The following is an 18,569-nucleotide window of genomic DNA, read 5'->3' as shown; positions in this document are numbered from 1 at the left end:
GTCCGGACCACCGTTGCCAGATTATCGTACTCAGAACCTCATGTTTACCGATTTATGACGCATAACAATTGTCAATAAACACCAATAATAAACCATCTTATTGATAATCTTATAAGACGCCAGGTTTTGGGGTGGAGGAAACAGTTTTTAGGTCGAAAATCGGCAAACATAAAAGGACGAGTACGACAATATGGTAGCGGTGCCTCCAGTCAGGAGTCCAGCGTTACCAGATTGTCGTACTCAGCCTTCTCTGTTTGCCCATTTCCGACCCAAAAACTGCCTCCTCTACCCCAATAACTGCCTTCATATAGAGTTATCATTAAAATGGTTAATTACTGGTGTTTCCTGGCAATAGTTAGGCGTCAGAAACCGGTAAATATGAGGCTCTGAGTACGATAATCTGGCAACGCTGGGCAGGACGTTCTGGGCGGATGTAAACAAACCTGCGTGGACGAGGATCAGCAGGTGATGGCGACTCCCTTACGTATATAAAGAGCCTATTAGGGTGACGCGGCTCAAGGGCACAGTGTATGATTTGACAGTTTTTAGGTCGAAAATCGGCAAACATAAGAGGCCGAGTACGACAATATGGTAGCGAGGCCTCCAGTCCGGACCAACGTTACCAGATTGTCGTACTCAGCCTTCTCTGTTTGCCCATTTCCGACCCAAAATCTGCCTCCTCTACCCCAGTAACTGCCTTCATATAGAGTTATCATTAAAATGGTTAATTATTGGTGTTTCTTGGCAATAGTTAGGCGTCAGAAACTGGTAAATATGAGGCTCTGAGTACGATAATCTGGCAACGCTGGGCAGGACGTTCTGGGCGGATGTAAACAAACCTGCGTGGACGAGGATCAGGTGATGGCGACTCCCTTACGCTGATGTATATAAAGAGCCTATTAGGGTGACGCGGCTCAAGGGCACAGTGTATGATCTACCAGAGGACGGGGATCAGGAGAAGGTAGCCCCGATAATTTCCTCAAGGAGACGCGAGGGAGGGAAAAGACCTAAGCTGAAGTAAAGAAAAGGAGGAAAATACCCACGAGATGGCGGGCATGAGATAGTACTTAGGTAATTATTGAGGGGCGTGTATTTAAAGGACATGTATTTAAGGGACATGTATTTAAGGGACATGTATTTAAAGGACATGTATTTAAGGGACATGTACTTTTGGGACATGTATTTAAGGGACATGTATTTAAGGGACATGTACTTTTGGGACATGTATTTAAAGGACATGTATTTAAGGGACATGTACTTTTGGGACATGTATTTAAAGGACATGTATTTAAAGGACATGTATTTAAGGGACATGTATTTAAGGGACATGTACTTTTGGGACATGTACTTAATGGATCATGTATTTAAAGGACATGTATTTAAGGGACATGTACTTTTGGGACATGTATTTAAAGGATCATGTATTTAAGGGACATGTACTTAATGGATCATGTATTTAAGGGACATGTACTTAATGGATCATGTATTTAAGGGACATGTATTTAAGGGACATGTACTTAATGGATCATGTATTTAAGATGAGCTACAGTATACACCGCCTTGTGTCTAGAATTAGGAAGTCTCATTGGCTCTCTCTCTCTCTCTCTCTCTCTCTCTCTCTCTCTCTCTCTCTCTCTCTCTCTCTCTCTCAGACACCGAGGCGCCAACACCCTCATGTCTCGCCCACCCCTCTCTCTCTCTCATTTATATCATGGCAAAAATTTGACCTGTCGCTGGTACACGGTAAAGCCACAAATTTGGCCCATCGCTGCTACCGGGTTAAAAATATCAGAGAGAGAGAGTGATTAAGGCTTTTTTAGTGCTTATTTTGTATTCTTAATCTGCTTCTTTAACTTTCTTTTGTTTCCCTACAGAACGGCACACTATGGGGACAAAGAAGACATCCCTTGGAGTTGGAGAGTGAGCCTTCTCCTCTTGTCTCCAGTTGAGTTCCTGGTTCCAGTTCATCTCCAACCATGGCCTCAGAACAGGGGGACTCGTCCTCTTCTCAGGATGTGACTCCTGTCCCTGCCGTAGCCCTCGTACAGTCCCAAAATGAAGTTCTCCTCCCTTCCAACAACTGTCCAAATTGCAAGTTGTTGAGCCGGGTGAGTTTGGGCTGGGTAAGGCTGTGACGATCATTGGGTTATGCTACACCTGTAATTTAAATAACACTTACCCATCTTGTCATTTTGGTGAGTCATCCCTCTATCGCATTCATGAGTTAGTGTATTTAATGTTTCATGAGTTTGCATATTCATGGATTTGGGGGTCTAAGTGAAGGACAGTTCTTGCTTGGAAAACGTACAGTAGACTCACCTATTATACTTGATCATGCCTTTCAATGTCCCAGTGCATATACATGGATTTCGGGGTCTAAGTGAAGGACATTTCTTGCTTGGAAAACGTACAGTAGACTCACCTAAGATACATGAGCATGCCTTTCAATGTCCCAGTGCATATTCATGGATTTCGGGGTCTAAGTGAAGGACATTTCTTGCTTGGAAAACGTACAGTAGACTCACCTAAGATACATGAGCATGCCTTTCAATGTCTCTGTGCATATACATGGATTTCAGGGTCTAAGTGAAGGACAGTTCTTGCTTGGAAAACGTACAGAAGACTCCCATAAGATACTTGATCATGCCTTTCAATGTCCCTGAGCATATTCATGGATTTGGGGGTCTAAGTGAAGGACAGTTCTTGCTTGGAAAACATACAGAAGACTCACCTAAGATACATGAGCATGCCTTTCAATGTCCCTGTGCATATTCATGGATTTGGGGGTCTAAGTGAAGGACAGTTCTTGCTTGGAAAACGTACAGAAGACTCACCTAAGATACTTGAGCATGCCTTTCAATGTCCCTGTGCATATACATGGATTTGGGGGTCTAAGTGAAGGACAGTTCTTGCTTGGAAAACGTACAGAAGACTCACCTAAGATACTTGAGCATGCCTATCATATCCCTGTGTCCTGTACCCTCTCTTCTCTCTATTCTTTTCTATTCAGTGGGTGGACTTAATCTACCTAGTTTCACATTATCTCAGTGTCTCGAAACACATGAGAAATTGATTCAGTCTGGAGAGGGAGAAATTAACCTGGTAGCAGCGACGGGCCAAATTTGTGGCTTTACCGTGTAGCAGCGACGGGCCAAATTTGTGGCTTTACCGTGTAGCAGCGATGGGCCAAATTTGTGGCTTTACCGTGTAGCAGCGATGGGCCAAATTTGTGGCTTTACCTTAGTAGCGACGGGACAAATTTGTGGCTTTACCGTGTAGCAGCGATGGGCCAAATTTGTGGCTTTACCGTGTAGCAGCGACGGGCCAAATTTGTGGCTTTACCGTGTAGCAGCGACGGGCCAAATTTGTGCCATGATATAAACCCCCCAAAAATAGATGATACATAAACTGATCACAAATGCTTTGATATATATTATGAAATGGTTTGTGTGAGGGGTGATTTTTTCTCATTTTTCTCGCTTGGAGGGACCATTAAGAAACATGATCCCCGCTGCTACCGGGTTAAATGAATCTATGTAATTGTTTTTTGTGTGGTTTAAAAGAGTGATTATAACCCTCACTTATATGACAGCAGGAGTAATAAGCTTTTTCCTATTGTTTCAGCACTTGAAAATCAGCCGAGAATGGAATAACTTCTTCCGCCTCAAACTGGACCAAAGGGAGTGAGTATTGTTATATTTCCAGGAGCAGTAAGTCATTTTACTTTCACTGGGGTCAAAGAGTTTCCACTATTGTTTTTGTGCACTCATTCAGTTTTCTCCAGAACCAGAGGGCTTCGTGGTGCAGTGGTTAGCACACTCAGCTCACAACCGAGAGAGCCTGGGTTCGATTCCCAGGCGGAGTGGGAAAATTTCAGCGGCTTTTCCGTTACCCTACGCCCCTGTCCACCCAGCAGTGAATGGGTACCAGGTATTAATCGAGGGCTGTGTCCCGTCTCCTGGGGTCTGTTCCCTTCTCGTATAATCCCTTCCCCTTCTGTCCCTCTCCGGCATATGACCACAGATGTTGCGCCGACTAAACGAAACTTTCCAACTTTTCCTTTTCCGATACCCTATGCCCCTGTCCACCCAGCAGTGAATGGGTACCAGGTATTAATCGAGGGCTGTGTCCCGTCTCCTGGGGTCTGTTCCCTTCTCGTATAATTCCTTCCCCTTCTGTCCCTCTCCGGCATATGACCACAGATGTTGCGCCGACTAAACGAAACTTTCCAACTTTCCCTACCATGCCCTCTCTCCACTCTTGCCACACTTCCAAATCTAACCTCACAAATTTAAGATTTTATATATTTGTTGTTACTTCACAGCCATGTTGAATTAGTGTGAATCCTTCCCATTTAAGAATATAATCGTGTCAATAAACCATGGCTAACTAGTGCTGGGATTTAGCCTCATGGTTGGTCTACTGTCTCAAAATTTGGGTGAGTGTTGGAAGCTCTCCCGAAATTGACCTCTCTTTCGGCCACCTCTTGTGATTCGTTTTTGTAGGAGCGGCAAGTAGCGGGCTTTTTTTATTATTGTTTCCTTTTTTTGTGTGCCCTTGAGCTGTCTCCTTTGTTGTAAAAAAAAAGGGGGGGGGCGGGAATGTTGAGTTTGGTCCACACGTTCCACATCTCATAAGTGAAATAGAAGAGACAGCATTCATAAATCAGGTCACTACAGGGCAAGGTTCAATCAGGGGAATCTCATCGTTCTCAGCATGTTACTTCACGTGGCTGCCGACTACAAACGGCAGAAGCAGAGGTGTCTTCAGCTGCAGATGTCCCTGGACCAACAGAGCAGGGAGTGTGGGGAGATGCGGGAACAGCTGACCAATTTGCTGCTTGAAATGAACCCACTCAGGTAAGTACACTTCCTTCCTGTCCTTCTCCCTGTTTGGCTCTGTTATCTGTTGCTGTGATATTGTTTGAGCTTATCTTGTTCTCTTGTTTATCTTCCTCTCAGGTTTTTCATAGGGGGCTTCGTGGTGCAGTGGTTAGCACACTCGGCTCACAATCGAGAGAGCCCAGGTTCGATTCCCGGGCGGAGTGGAAAATTTTGGCGGGTTTTCTGGTACCCTACGCCCCTGTCCACCCAGCAGTGAATGGGGGGTATTAATCAGGGGTTGTGTCCTGTCAAACTACCACCAGGGTCATAAAACTACCCCTGAAAATGCCCACAACTCCTACGAAAGCCTTGTCAAATGAGTGTTTCTTCAGGTTCACAGTACAGAGGAAGGGTCAGACTACCACCAGGGTCATAAAACTACCCCTGAAAATGCCCACAACTCCTACGAAAGCCTTGTCAAATGAGTGTTTCTTCAGGTTCACGGTACAGAGGAAGGGTCAAACTACCACCAGGGTCATAAAACTACCCCTGAAAATGCCCACAACTCCTACGAAAGCCTTGTCAAATGAGTGTTTCTTCAGGTTCACGGTACAGAGGAAGGGTCAAGCTACCCCTGAAAATGCCCACAACTCCTACGAAAGCCTTGTCAAATGAGTGTTTCTTCAGGTTCACGGTACAGAGGATGGGTCATAAAACTACCCCTGAAAATGCCCACAACTCCTACGAAAGCCTTGTCAAATGAGTGTTTCTTCAGGGTCACGGTACAGAGGAAGTGTCAAACTACCCCTGAAAATGCCCACAACTCCTACGAAAGCCTTGTCAAATGAGTGTTTCTTCAGGTTCACGGTACAGAGGAAGGGTCAAACTACTCCTGAAAATGCCCACAACTTTTACGAAAGCCTTGTCAAATGAGTGTTTCTTCAGGTTCACGGTACAGAGGAAGGGTCAAACTACCCCTGAAAATGCCCACAACTCCTACGAAAGCGTTGTCAAATAGGTGTTCTTGGCCAACGAAATGTCTAATAATGTGACCCTTAGTGTTCTGTAGGGGTAATGAAAGACTTATATATATTGCAGGGAGAGAGTTCAAGTTGCCGAGGATGCTGTGAAGGAGGAAAGGGTGCGTAGAGAGAAGGCTGAATCCAGTGAATATAACCTCCGCTTTCTCGTCGACCAGCAAGCTCACAAAATAAAAGCCTGTGAGAAATTGAAACCCAATCTTACGGAAATCTTGGAGAAGAGGCTCGTCCTTCTCCGGAGCGAAGTGAAGCGATTGAAGGAAGAGAACTCACTGAAGTCACGTAAGTTATGTCTTCAGGTATTTTTTATTCCATACATGTCGATTTTCATTTATATTATTCTTGTTTTTTATTTATTTATTTATTTATTTTACGTCGTGGCATATTGCGCTGGTTGGCTTCTTTCTGGTGGAGCCTGATGGTCGGCCCAAGGCTTCTTCCTGGTGGGGCCTGATGGTCGGCCCAAGGCTTCTTTCTGGTGGAGCCTGATGGTCGGCCCAAGGCTTCTTCCTGGTGGGGCCTGATGGTCGGCCCAAGGCTTCTTCCTGGTGGGGCCTGATGGTCGGCCCAAGGCTTCTTCCTGGTGGGGCCTGATGGTCGGCCCAAGGCTTCTTTCTGGTGGAGCCTGATGGTCGGCCCAAGGCTTCTTCCTGGTGGGGCCTGATGGTCGGCCCAAGGCTTCTTCCTGGTGGGGCCTGATGGTCGGCCCAAGGCTTCTTCCTGGTGGGGCCTGATGGTCGGCCCAAGGCTTCTTTCTGGTGGAGCCTGATGGTCGGCCCAAGGCTTCTTCCTGGTGGGGCCTGATGGTCGGCCCAAGGCTTCTTCCTGGTGGGGCCTGATGGTGGCCCAAGGCTTCTTCCTGGTGGGGCCTGATGGTGGCCCAAGGCTTCTTCCTGGTGGGGCCTGATGGTGGCCCAAGGCTTCTTCCTGGTGGGGCCTGATGGTCGCCCAAGGCTTCTTTCTGGTGGAGCCTGATGGTCGGCCCAAGGCTTCTTCCTGGTGGTGCCTGATGGTGGCCCAAGGCTTCTTCCTGGTGGGGCCTGATGGTCGGCCCAAGGCTTCTTACTGGTGGAGCCTGATGGTCGGCCCAAGGCTTCTTCCTGGTGGGGCCTGATGGTCGGCCCAAGGCTTCTTCCTGGTGGGGCCTGATGGTCGGCCCAAGGCTTCTTTCTGGTGGAGCCTGATGGTCGGCCCAAGGCTTCTTCCTGGTGGGGCCTGATGGTCGGCCCAAGGCTTCTTCCTGGTGGGGCCTGATGGTCGGCCCAAGGCTTCTTTCTGGTGGAGCCTGATGGTCGGCCCAAGGCTTCTTCCTGGTGGGGCCTGATGGTCGCCCCAGCCCGTTCTGGCGCAGGCGAGTGTTTACAGTGGCGCCATCTTGCATTGGCTCATGCTGCCCTCCCGGAGCTCATCTTTAATCCTAGAATCTAGAATCCGGGTTGATGGGTGGTCTTCAGGACAGCATGTGGGTAGTTTTAAGCCACTCGGCGACGGCGGAAAAATCCCAGCTTGGTGGCACCGGGCGGGGATTGAACTTGCGTCATACTGAACGCGGCGCCATCACGCTATCCGTTGAGCCACCGCCTCCCCAACATGCAGCTTTAGTGTATGATTTCAACTCCTTTACAATGCCGGGCCCTCATCATAAGTGCGAGCGTTTGTAAGTCATGCACGCGTCATAACGTAAGGACTATCTCTATCATATAAGTAGGGGGCTTCGTGGTGCAGTGGTTAGCACACTCAGCTCACAACCAAGAGAGCCCGGGTTCGATTCCCAGGCGGAGTGGAAAAATTTGGGCGGCTTTTCCGATACCCTACGCCCCTGTCCACCCAGCAGTGAATGGGTACCAGGTATTAATCGGGGGTTGTGTCCCGTCTCCTGGGGTCTGTTCCCTTCTCCTATAATTCCTTCCCCTTCTGTCTCTCTCCTGCATATGACCACAGATGTTGCGCCGACTAAACGAAACTTTCCAACTTTTCCTTTTCCGATACCCTACGCCCCTGTCCACCCAGCAGTGAATGGGTACCAGGTATTAATCGGGGGTTGTGTCCCGTCTCCTGGGGTCTGTTCCCTTCTCCTATAACTCCTTCCCCTTCTGTCTCTCTCCGGCATATGACCATGGACGTCGCTGAAAAATGACTTAGGGGATTATTTTATGAGGGTGACAATGTGTTCATGTACAGGCCGAAAGTTTATAGGTATTAGAATGTCAAAAACAATCTTTTATATGTTTATTTTATATGCTGGAAAATGTATAAAATCAGCTTATGTGGTAGTTTTAGAGTGAGATTAGAAAGCAATCTATAGAGGTCACCAAAGATGTTGCACTGGTTATGTATCGGAATGATAGCGATGGTGTTAGTCCTGTTCATCCTTTACATGCTGGAAAATGTATAAAATCAGCTTATGTGGTTGTTTTAGAGTGAGATTAGAAAGCAGTCTTTAGAGGTCACCAAAGATGTTGCACTGGTTATGTAACGGAATGATAGCGATGGTGTTAGTCCTGTTCATCCGTGACGCTGCTATCGAAGCTGTCTGTGTCCCTGTCGTCAATCAGAGGCAGGTGGAGAACGCCTTGAGCTTCCACCCCAATCGGGCATTCATAGTGGTCTGCTTTCCTTCCTTGCCTCCAGCCGTACAGACTTACTCCTATCAAGGCCAAGATTAGCACGGCCGCCACTGCACCGGTCACTGCAAGTTGGACGCTGTAATCAGACCACCACACGGTCACACTCACCCGCGCCTCTTGCTGCTGGGCCATGAGGTGCTGCCGAGACCCAGGGCAGCAGGTGACGCGGATCTGTGGGACATAACAGTGTTACTCTCGTCTCTCAGGGCGGAGACACGCAACCCTCACACTTTGCCTTGGAGTACTCTCTGTGCGTCTATGAAAAACTACCTCGTAAAATCAACCCGCAAAGCTTTATATTCTTATTTGAATTTATTTATTTATTATTATTATTGATTGACGCAAGGGTTATGTTCCTGGAGATGGTGCGTTATTTAAACATAATTTCCCCATAAGAAACAAAGGTAATAGGGGGGGTTAGGTTCCTGGAGATGTTGTGTTATTTAAACATAATATCCCCATAAGAAACAATGGTAATAGGGGGGGTTAGGTTCCTGGAGATGTTGTGTTATTTAAACATAATTTCCCCATAAGAAACAATGGTAATAGGGGGGGTTAGGTTCCTGGAGATGTTGTGTTATTTAAACATAATTTCCCCATAAGAAACAATGATAATAGGGGGGGTTAGGTTCCTGGAGATGTTGCGTTATTTAAACATAATTTCCCAGAAGAACCAATGCTAATAGGGGGGGTTAGGTTCCTGGAGCTGTTGATGTAATTAAACATAATTTCCCCATAAGAAACAATGATAATAGGGGGGGTTAGGTTCCTGGAGATGTTGCGTTATTTAAACATAATTTCCCCATAAGAAACAAAGGTAATAGGGGGGGTTAGGTTCCTGGACACTGGGAAAGTCTGCCTATTTTTGGGAATTTGTTCCTCTCACCTTGAAAAAAACACATTATCAAAGAACAGACAAAAATGGACCCTCTTCACATACACAGACAAGCACACAGACTTACGCTTATGTACAAGATCACAAACACTCACATTGACCCACAAACATAGCTACGCAAGGCAAACAGTTAACATACTCGTAACACACACATCCATAAATACCAAACATATCACACTAACACTGACGCACACAAGCACACATACTTCCCACGCACCGTACACCCCTGGAACAGCCTCCCTCAACAGATTTTAGACTGCGGTACAATAGACTCACTCAGAAAACAAATACACACTCACTTATCAACACACCAACACTAACACTGACGCACACAAGCACACATACTTCCCACGCACCGTACACCCCTGGAACAGCCTCCCTCAACAGATTTTAGACTGCGGTACAATAGACTCACTCAGAAAACAAATACGCGCTCACTTGTCACAACAACACACCAACACTAACAATTAAACTCAATTCACTTCCCTCCCCTGCACACTTAGAAATCAACTTCAATACAAGCATATATAGTACATCCACACACAAACTGTACTCACCTGACACATATACTCTCCTGTGTGGTTCGCTCCTAAGCTGGAGAGCGTTAGAACCTGCCGCAGATAAGTACCATTGTTGTAGTCCGTCTCCGAGACCGCTGGAAAACCTGGGCACAAGTGGAGGGACTCATGAGGGGTGAGAGAACATCTGCCCTCGGGACTCCCCCCCGGATGGAAAAGCCACAGCTGTTCCTCCAGGATAAGATCAGGCACCAGAGACATATGGCACTCCAGGGTGAGGGAGGACCCAGCCGTGAAAACCACATTGCTGTTAGGTATAAGGTGGGTTGAGTTGAGGGCGTCCAGGCAGGATTGGTGGCATGGCAGTGGAGGCCCGGAGGAGGGGGTAGCTTGGGATGTTTGGGGTTGACTTGAAGTTGTGGAGGATAGCTTGATTGTTGATGTACTCGTGGAAGTTGATGTACTTGTCGAAGTTGAAGTGCTTGTCGATGTTGATGTACTTGTTGACGTTGATGTACTTGTGGCCTGTGGAGTCACTGACGCGGATGTTATTTCTGAGGTGTTTGGCGGAAGGTCGCTTGGTGGGGCTGCGTACATTGGTTGGGGTTCATTTGGCATCAACACTGAATGGTCATGATCGAGTGGTCCAACCCTAAATGGTCGACTTGTCCCGCCATTTGCCAAACGAACCACTGTCAACTGGCCTTCTGCATTGCAATTAAGACATGGGAGGGACAGCAGGAGGAGTAACTGGCTGATTGTAAGCATTGCAAGATGGCTTTGATTGTAATATATTAGTAGTCTGTGGAGGAATGGCAGAAATGTCAGACACAGTTGTATGAAAAATGCACACACACATACTTTAAATTTTTTTTTATATATATATATTTACTTTACGTCTAGGCCTATAGTGCCAGTAGGCTTGCTTGAGGGGCAACTGCTTCGTGGTGCAGTGGTTAGCACACTCAGCTCACAACCAAGAGAGCCTGGGTTCGATTCCCGGGCGGAGTGGAACAATTTGGGAGGCTTTTCCGATACCCTACGCCCCTGTCCACCCAGCAGTGAATGGGTACCAGGTATTAATCGGGGGTTGTGTCCCGTCTCCTGGGGTCTGTTCCCTTCTCCTATACTTCCTTCCCCTTCTGTCTCTCTCCGGCATATGACCACAGATGTTGCCGAACTAAACTAAACTTTCCAAACTTAGAGATGGTTAGCCCCCGCCTCCCATGCGCGGAGGCAAAGTGTTTATAGATGCTGCCCCATGCTAATACTACTAAGTTGTGTTTCAATTATAAAAAAAAGTCCTTGATTTTAAGAGCAACCTGTAACTTACTAACCCACAGCAAGGCAGGGTGTTTCTTAATCTATTCCTCCCAGCGAGAAAATGAGAAAATATCACAGTATAAAAAAATTAAATGCCTGTCGCTGCTACGGTAAGTAAACACAATTTGTTGCGCTTGCTCTACGGTAAAGCCACAAATTTGGTCAAGCATCTGCTACCAGGTTAATATCTCAGAATGATCCAACCCCCAGAATAGATGATACATATATGAAATGTTGTGTGTGGGGTTTTTTTTTTTTTTCGGCTTGAGGGACCATTAAGAAACATGATCCCTGCTGCTACTGGGCTAACTTGTTGTCTTCTGCTCGGAAATGCCCACAACTCCTGAGAAAGAAAAAATGGCTTTTTCTTCGATACCCTATGCCCTGTCCACCTCTGTTCCTTCTCCTATACTTCCTTCCCCTTCTGTCTCTCTCAGCATATGACCACAGATGTTCCCGCTTATAGTAAACTTTCCAACTTTTCCTTTTCCGATACCTGTCCACCCAGCAGTGAATGGGTACCAGGTATTAATCGGGGGTTGTGTCCCGTCTCCTGGGGTCTGTTCCCTTCTCCTATACTTCCTTCCCCTTCTGTCTCTCTCCGGCATATGACCACAGATGTTGCGCCCACTAAACGAAACTTTCCAAAAACCACCAGGGCCATAAAACCACTCCAGGAAATGCCCACAACTCCTACGAAAGCCTTGTTCAGTAGGTGTTCTTGGGCGGCGAAATGTCTGATGATATGACCATTAATCACTTGTTGCAAATATCTACTACCATCAGTAAGTAACAGCTTGCATTTGCCTCGGTCATCAATTACTTTTTTCCAAGCTTTATAAGGGCTGGGCTCTCACCAAATACCTCCTCCTTTCTCTGCAGCTTGAAACATGATACTTTCACTCACCTCCTGGCAAGGCGATGGTTGTGATAAGCGGGAGATAACACCTGATAAGCAATTGTGTCCGCCTCACACACACACACACACACACACACACACACACACACACTATAATCAGACCAAAGTTGGAATATGCAGAGCCAGTGTTGTCTCCCCTTGAGAAGAAACACATAAAGAATTTTGAAAGAATACAAAGGAAGGCAACAAAAATGGTTCCAGAGCTCGAGGGATTAACAGACAAGGAAAGACTTAAGGAAATGGACTTACCAACACTAGAACAAGGTAGAGAAAGGGGAGACTTAATACAAATCTACAAATTATTGACAACGCTACCGCCAAGTGGCTTAAAACTACCCACATGCTGTCCTGAAGACCTCCCATCAACCCGGACTCTAGAGGAAACCGTCCAAGTGAATCAAGGAGTTCCGGGGGGCAGCATGAGCCAGGGGAAGATGGCGCCACTATAAACACTTGCCTGCGCCATGATGGGCTGGGGCCAACTACCATCCTGGCCCCTCAAGCAAGCCTACCCGTGTTATAGGCATAGACATATATATATTTTTTTTTAAAGCAAGGGGTAAGTGTAGGTTGCCTTCACTCAGCACCATTGGGGATATTTTCAAATGTGAAACTCTACAAGCTGCAAAGAAGTACAGTAAACCCTCGCTCCTATGGATCTTGATATAATGAATTGCAGTTTTAATGAACTTTATTTGACGTTCCAGTATGTTATTATGAATTATTCCTGCATCCAACATGAAAGATGAGCACTCAGTTACATAATCAACCATTTATTGGATGATTCTACATGGAAAACAGTTTTAACCCAGTAGCAGCAGGGATCATGTTTCTTAATGGTCCCTCCAAGCGAGAAAATGAGAAAAAATCATCCCTCACACAAACCATTTCATAATACATATCAAAGCATTTGTGATCAGATTATGTATCATCTATTTTGGGATATCATGGCACAAATTTGGCCCGTCGCTGCTACACGGTAAAGCCACAAATTTGGCCCGTCGCTGCTACACGGTAAAGCCACAAATTTGGCCCATCGCTGCTACACGGAAAACCCACAAATTTGGCCCGTCACTGCTACACGGTAAAGCCACAAATTTGGCCCGTCGCTGCTACACGGTAAACCCACAAATTTGGCCCGTCGCTGCTACACGGAAAACCCACAAATTTGGCCCGTCACTGCTACACGGAAAACCCACAAATTTGGCCTGTCGCTGCTACACGGTAAAGCCACAAATTTGGCCCGTCGCTGCTACACGGTAAAGCCACAAATATGGCCCGTCACTGCTACACGGTAAAGCCACGGCCCGTCGCTGCTACTGGGTTAATGGATTCAGTAGAGGAGAATGTGCAAGTTTCTTTGTTTCTGAGCTGCAGGGCTAGTGTGAAGGAGCTGCGTTAGTGTAGTGATATTAATACAAGGTTTTTCTACAGGTTCTGAGTGGGAGCTTAAGCAACAGGTGTCCCTGGCTCACTCCAAGCACCAGCGGACCCTCAAGAAGACTCGCTGGGGGCTCAGTCTTGCTCTCAAATATGGAAGTCACCTCCTCAGCCAAGGTCGGTTTTAATGTCACTATTTTGTTAACTAATTAATTTAACCCTCCCTAATCACCAATGACCATATACTCTCCAAAGGGGCTTCATGTTAGACAGTACAATCTATATAACTCAGCACTATAGGAAAGATTAGCCTCGCCCATTTCTTCAGCATTCCCTCAGCAGCTCTCATAGGCAACTTTACTGAAATCAACAATTATCGTTCAATGAAACATTCACGGAAGGCAAGGAGATGCAGGAGAGGTGACGCTGCCCACAATCACATAAATACAAGGTCTCCTCTATTAACAAACACTGGAGTGAATCTGCTTGTAGTGAACCCGTGGATATGGGGTCACTGGTATAGATTTCTTAGCAATGTTGATTTCATCCAAATTTGGCGTGAATACACAAACCCGCAAATGACAAATCTGTAAAGAGCGGGGGGTCAGCTGCAGCATGTTTTAATATATCATGATGTTAGGTTTATGGAATACACAGCTCCTGTACAATATGCTAAGCCAAAGAAGCTGTATAGAGAATATAGTTGCTAACCTCTTTGGGGACTGCTGACTTGGTGATATCCTCATCTTATTATTTTCATCCTTCAAAAATTTAGATGAGTTGAGATTTATCCAATTATAATTTCGTGCTCTCAAAATGTTAACTGTAGTGATATTTTAACCCGGTAGCAGCGGGGACCATGTTTCTTAATGGTCCCTCCAAGCGAGAAAAATGAGAAAAAATCACCCCTCACACAAACCATTTCATAATATATATCAAAGCATTTGGGATCAGTTTATGTATCATCTATTTTGGGGGTTTATATCATGGCACAAATTTGGCCCGTCGCTGCTACACAGTAAAGCCACAAATTTGGCCCATCGCTGCTACACGGTAAAGCCACAAATTTGGCCCGTCGCTGCTACACGGTAAAGCCACAAATTTGGCCCGTCGCTGCTACACGGTAAAGCCACAAATTTGGCCCGTCGCTGCTGCACGGTAAAGCCACAAATTTGGCCCATCGCTGCTACACAGTAAAGCCACAAATTTGGCCCATCGCTGCTACACGGTAAAGCCACAAATTTGTCCCATCGCTGCTACACAGTAAAGCCACAAATTTGGCCCATCGCTGCTACCGGGTTAAACATTGGAATCCAGGTTAAATGACTTCCTGTATCCTGAACACAAGCATTGAATGTCATATTTTAATTTCATTGTGACTACCCTTCTTTCCAGGTCAACTCCTACAGGAATCATCTCCGGAGTGGGTTCGCCTGAAAACCGTGCATCGAGAGGTCGAGAATGTCCTGCACAAGCAATACTTAGCCCTCTGCCAACATATACAAGTGCGACCCCTCGAGGCAACTTGGCTAGATGACTTTGATGCAGAGTGTGAGGATGACGAGGTTGGTGGTGAGGACAGTGAGGGCAAGCAACTGGAGAATATCATTGCATCTGACAGAGAAGAGGAAATACGTGAGATAACCAAAGGGGATGGAGACCAGTACTATAAGTCAGATATCTCCAAAGCTGTGGAAAAAGGTTCACCTGAGCATAGAGCTGTCAGAAGGTGTGAAATGCCTTGCTCTAGGACCCCAAAAAAGGACTTGCCAGAGGTGGTCACAACTTCTGCTTCGTACACACCGCCTGGAAACCGTCACAACACTGTACATGGGGCAGCTTCACATGTAGTAGATTCATGTTGCAGTGAGGATGAGAAAGGTCTTACTAAATCAACTTCTATTCTCGACACCAGTGGAGAGGAGATTGAGAGCGATCCCTTACCCAATACAGATGACAGTAAGGATAGAAATGCTATAACTAAATCAATTTCTATTTTGGACTCCAGTGTTGAGGAGATTGAGAGTGATTCCTTACCCAAAACAGATGTCGGTAAGGGTAAGAAAGGTCTAGCTAAATCAACTTCTATTCTCGACACCAGTGGAGAGGAGATTGAGAGTGATTCCTTACCCAAAACAGATGTCGGTAAGGATAAGAAAGGTCTAGCTAAATCAACGTCTATTCTCGACACCAGTGGAGAGGACATAGAAACTGATCCCTTACCCAATAGAGGAGGCAACAAGCATGAGGAAAGTCTAACAAAATTACCTTCTATTCTCAACACCAGCGTGGAAATCCGTGAGACTGATCCCTTACCCAACAGAGGAGGCAACAAGCATGAGGAAAGTCTAACAAAATTACCTTCTATTCTCAACACCAGCGTGGAAATCCGTGAGACTGATCCCTTACCCAACAGAGGAGGCAGTCAGATTGAGAAAGGTCTAACGGAATTAACCAGCGCAGAAGACATTGCAAGTGACTCCATACCGAGATGTCATAAGAGTATAGCTGGAACAACTTTTGGCCCACCAGATACAGGGATGGACACAGTTAAACACATCAAAACAACTTCCACGGACAACATTGCCAGAAAAGACCCAGAAATTGACCCACGAAATACAGGGATGGACACAGTTAACCGTAACAGCACAACTTCCACGGACAACATTCCCACAAAGGACCCAGAAAGTAACCCCTCAAACAGTACAGTTGAGGCTGGTCGTCACACATCTGCCAGAGTGACGGCAATGTACCCCCGAGAATCGACTAAACAAAGATCCAATTATGAACTTTTGCCAAGACCACAGGACAGTGATGTTGACCCAGCCATACCATCTTTAGAGCCTAGTGACCCAGGTCCTTCAGTAACCTCATACCACTTGGATGAGGAGCTGAGGGTCATTCTGCAGAAGATGAAGCCACATGAAAAACTGGAAGATATGGACGCCCTTTCGCCTTATAGTTCAGAGGGACACAGCCATCCGAAGACAGGCGTTCATGACCCATATGTGATCCATAGCTTACTGGCCCCATTAAGTGAGTCTGAAGAAGAGGAACAGGAGATGAAAATACATAACGGAGAGGATGAGATTGGAGATGAGATTTCCGTTCCCCCGAGGATTTTCACCACGCAGATGTCCGAGGGGTTTTCCGTGGGGAGCTCATACAGGGACAACATTCTCCAAGAAGACCTTGATCTTTCTACGGACACTTTAGACCCGGACGACGAAAAGGAGGACGAGAAAGTACATCGAAAACGAGCGTCAACGTTTAGCTTCCCATCAACTCAAAGCTTCTCCTGTGATCTGGAGGATAGCGTTCCACCCCCAGGCCTGGAGTCCGAAGAAGCAGAGAAAGATAATGTTTCTATAAGGCATCAAAAACAGTGTCAGCACCACCTCCAGCAGCCAGTTCATAAGGGCGTCAACAACAATCGTCCTTGTACTGACACCCCAAACACACAAAATAAGGAGAGTCCCAAGGAGCAGAGGGTAAGGTTAGCTGTAGTTAACTCTGCTGGGCCTGATGGAAGGGGACCAGTGGGTGCAGATGCCCAGGAAATGTTTAATGAGGAGGATAAAGGAGATTGCGAAAATGAGGAAGCCTTGAAAGGGGTTCGGACAAAAACTCCTGAACCACGGAACAAACAAAATACCGGGGTTGTGAGAGCAGAACGCAGAACAATCGTGGAAGAATGTACGATTGAAACACCACAGGAAAGCCTTGAAAATATTAATAAAGAAACAGTTGGCAAGGAAGGAAGAACAGAAGTTACTGAACCCCAGAAAAAGCAAAAATTCGGGGTTGTGAAAGCAGAACGCAGAACAATCATGGAAGAATGTACGATTGAAACACCAGAGGAAAGCTTTGAAAATATTAATAAAGAAACAGTTGGAAAGGAAGGAAGAACAGAAGTTACTGAACCCCAGAAAAAGCAAAAATTCGGGGTTGTGAAAGCAGAACGCAGAACAATCGTGGAAGAACGTACGATAGAAACACCAGAGGAAAGCCTTGAAAATATTAATAAAGAAACAGTTGGCAAGGAAGGAAGAACAGAAGTTACTGAACCCCAGAAAAAGCAAAAATTCGGGGTTGTGAAAGCAGAACGCAGAACAATCGTGGAAGAATGTACGATTGAAACACCACAGGAAAGCCTTGAAAATATTAATAAAGAAACAATTGACAAGGAAGCAAGAGCGGAAATCGACAGAGAAAGCCTAACAGAATCTAAAACCCGAAAACCCTTAATAACCATGAAACAAAAACTCTCAACACACACGGAAGAAAGAAACACAGATGGGATAGGAAACGTCACAGAACCTGAGAACGAAAGAACCTCAAGAACCAGAAAAGGGAACTCCATTGACGATGAAGAAGAACAACCTCGTGAAGCTGACGAAGGAAAAAACGTAGATGGTATAGAAAGGATAATCACAGTTCCGAGTGAAAACGTTGAAGCCATCATAGAAAATGCTGCGGAGAATGTGGGGAAAAGACCGTCAGATGCTGTGGAACATATGTTTATTGAGGAGGAAAAAAGAACTGTCGCTGTGGTAGAAAAAGACTCTGAAATGATGAAAGGAAGAACTACAGAAAAGGCTGAAGAGACTCCTATTTGTGAGGACGAAGAAATCACAGATGCTTTGAAGGGAAGGACAAATGTTGCTGTGTTAAAACCTTCTTGGGTTGTGAAAGAAAAAGACTCTGAAATGATGAAAGGAAGAACAACAGAAGAGGCTGAAGAGACTCCTATTTGTGTGGAAGAAGAAATCACAGATGCTTTGAAGGGAAGGACAAATGTTGCTGTGTTAAAACCTACTTTGGTTGTGGTAGAAAAAGACTTTAAAATGATGAAAGAAAGAACGACAGAAAAGGCTGAAGAGACTCCTATTTGTGAGGACGAAGAAATCACAGATGCTTTGAAGGGAAGGACAAATGTTGCTGTGTTAAAACCTACTTGGGTTGTGAAAGAAAAAGACTCTGAAATGATGAAAGAAAGAACTACAGAAAAGGCTGAAGAGACTCCTATTTGTGAGGACGAAGA

At 45.9% G+C, this 18,569-nt stretch overlaps 2 protein-coding genes and 1 long non-coding RNA gene across 3 annotated transcripts; 2 read left to right on the top strand and 1 right to left on the bottom strand.

Annotated features, from left to right (window-relative positions):
* Positions 1–825: 825 nt before the first annotated feature.
* Positions 826–18,514, top strand: LOC126986838 (uncharacterized). Its single transcript, XM_050843234.1, has 8 exons — positions 826–1,071; positions 1,875–2,108; positions 3,625–3,683; positions 4,716–4,859; positions 5,922–6,145; positions 13,580–13,702; positions 14,921–18,354; positions 18,503–18,514. Exons 2-8 carry the CDS (start codon positions 1,977–1,979, stop codon positions 18,512–18,514), a joined length of 4,128 nt encoding a protein of 1,375 aa, XP_050699191.1. The 5' UTR covers positions 826–1,071; positions 1,875–1,976.
* Positions 8,078–10,810, bottom strand: LOC126988761 (uncharacterized). The gene is made up of 2 exons (XM_050847162.1): positions 9,943–10,810; positions 8,078–8,661 (listed from the first exon to the last, which is right to left on the bottom strand). The coding sequence occupies exons 1-2, from the start codon at positions 10,669–10,671 to the stop codon at positions 8,359–8,361; spliced, it is 1,032 nt and encodes a 343-aa protein (XP_050703119.1). The 5' UTR covers positions 10,672–10,810; the 3' UTR covers positions 8,078–8,358.
* On the top strand, positions 8,672–9,936 carry LOC126988951 (uncharacterized). The gene is made up of 3 exons (XR_007742690.1): positions 8,672–8,842; positions 8,981–9,118; positions 9,325–9,936. It is a non-coding gene; the product is annotated as an uncharacterized LOC126988951 (long non-coding RNA).
* Positions 18,515–18,569: the final 55 nt, after the last annotated feature.

This window comes from Eriocheir sinensis, chromosome 6, assembly GCF_024679095.1.
Source record: "Eriocheir sinensis breed Jianghai 21 chromosome 6, ASM2467909v1, whole genome shotgun sequence".
NCBI lineage: Eukaryota > Metazoa > Arthropoda > Malacostraca > Decapoda > Varunidae > Eriocheir > Eriocheir sinensis.
This window is presented reverse-complemented; position numbering and strand designations above follow the sequence as displayed.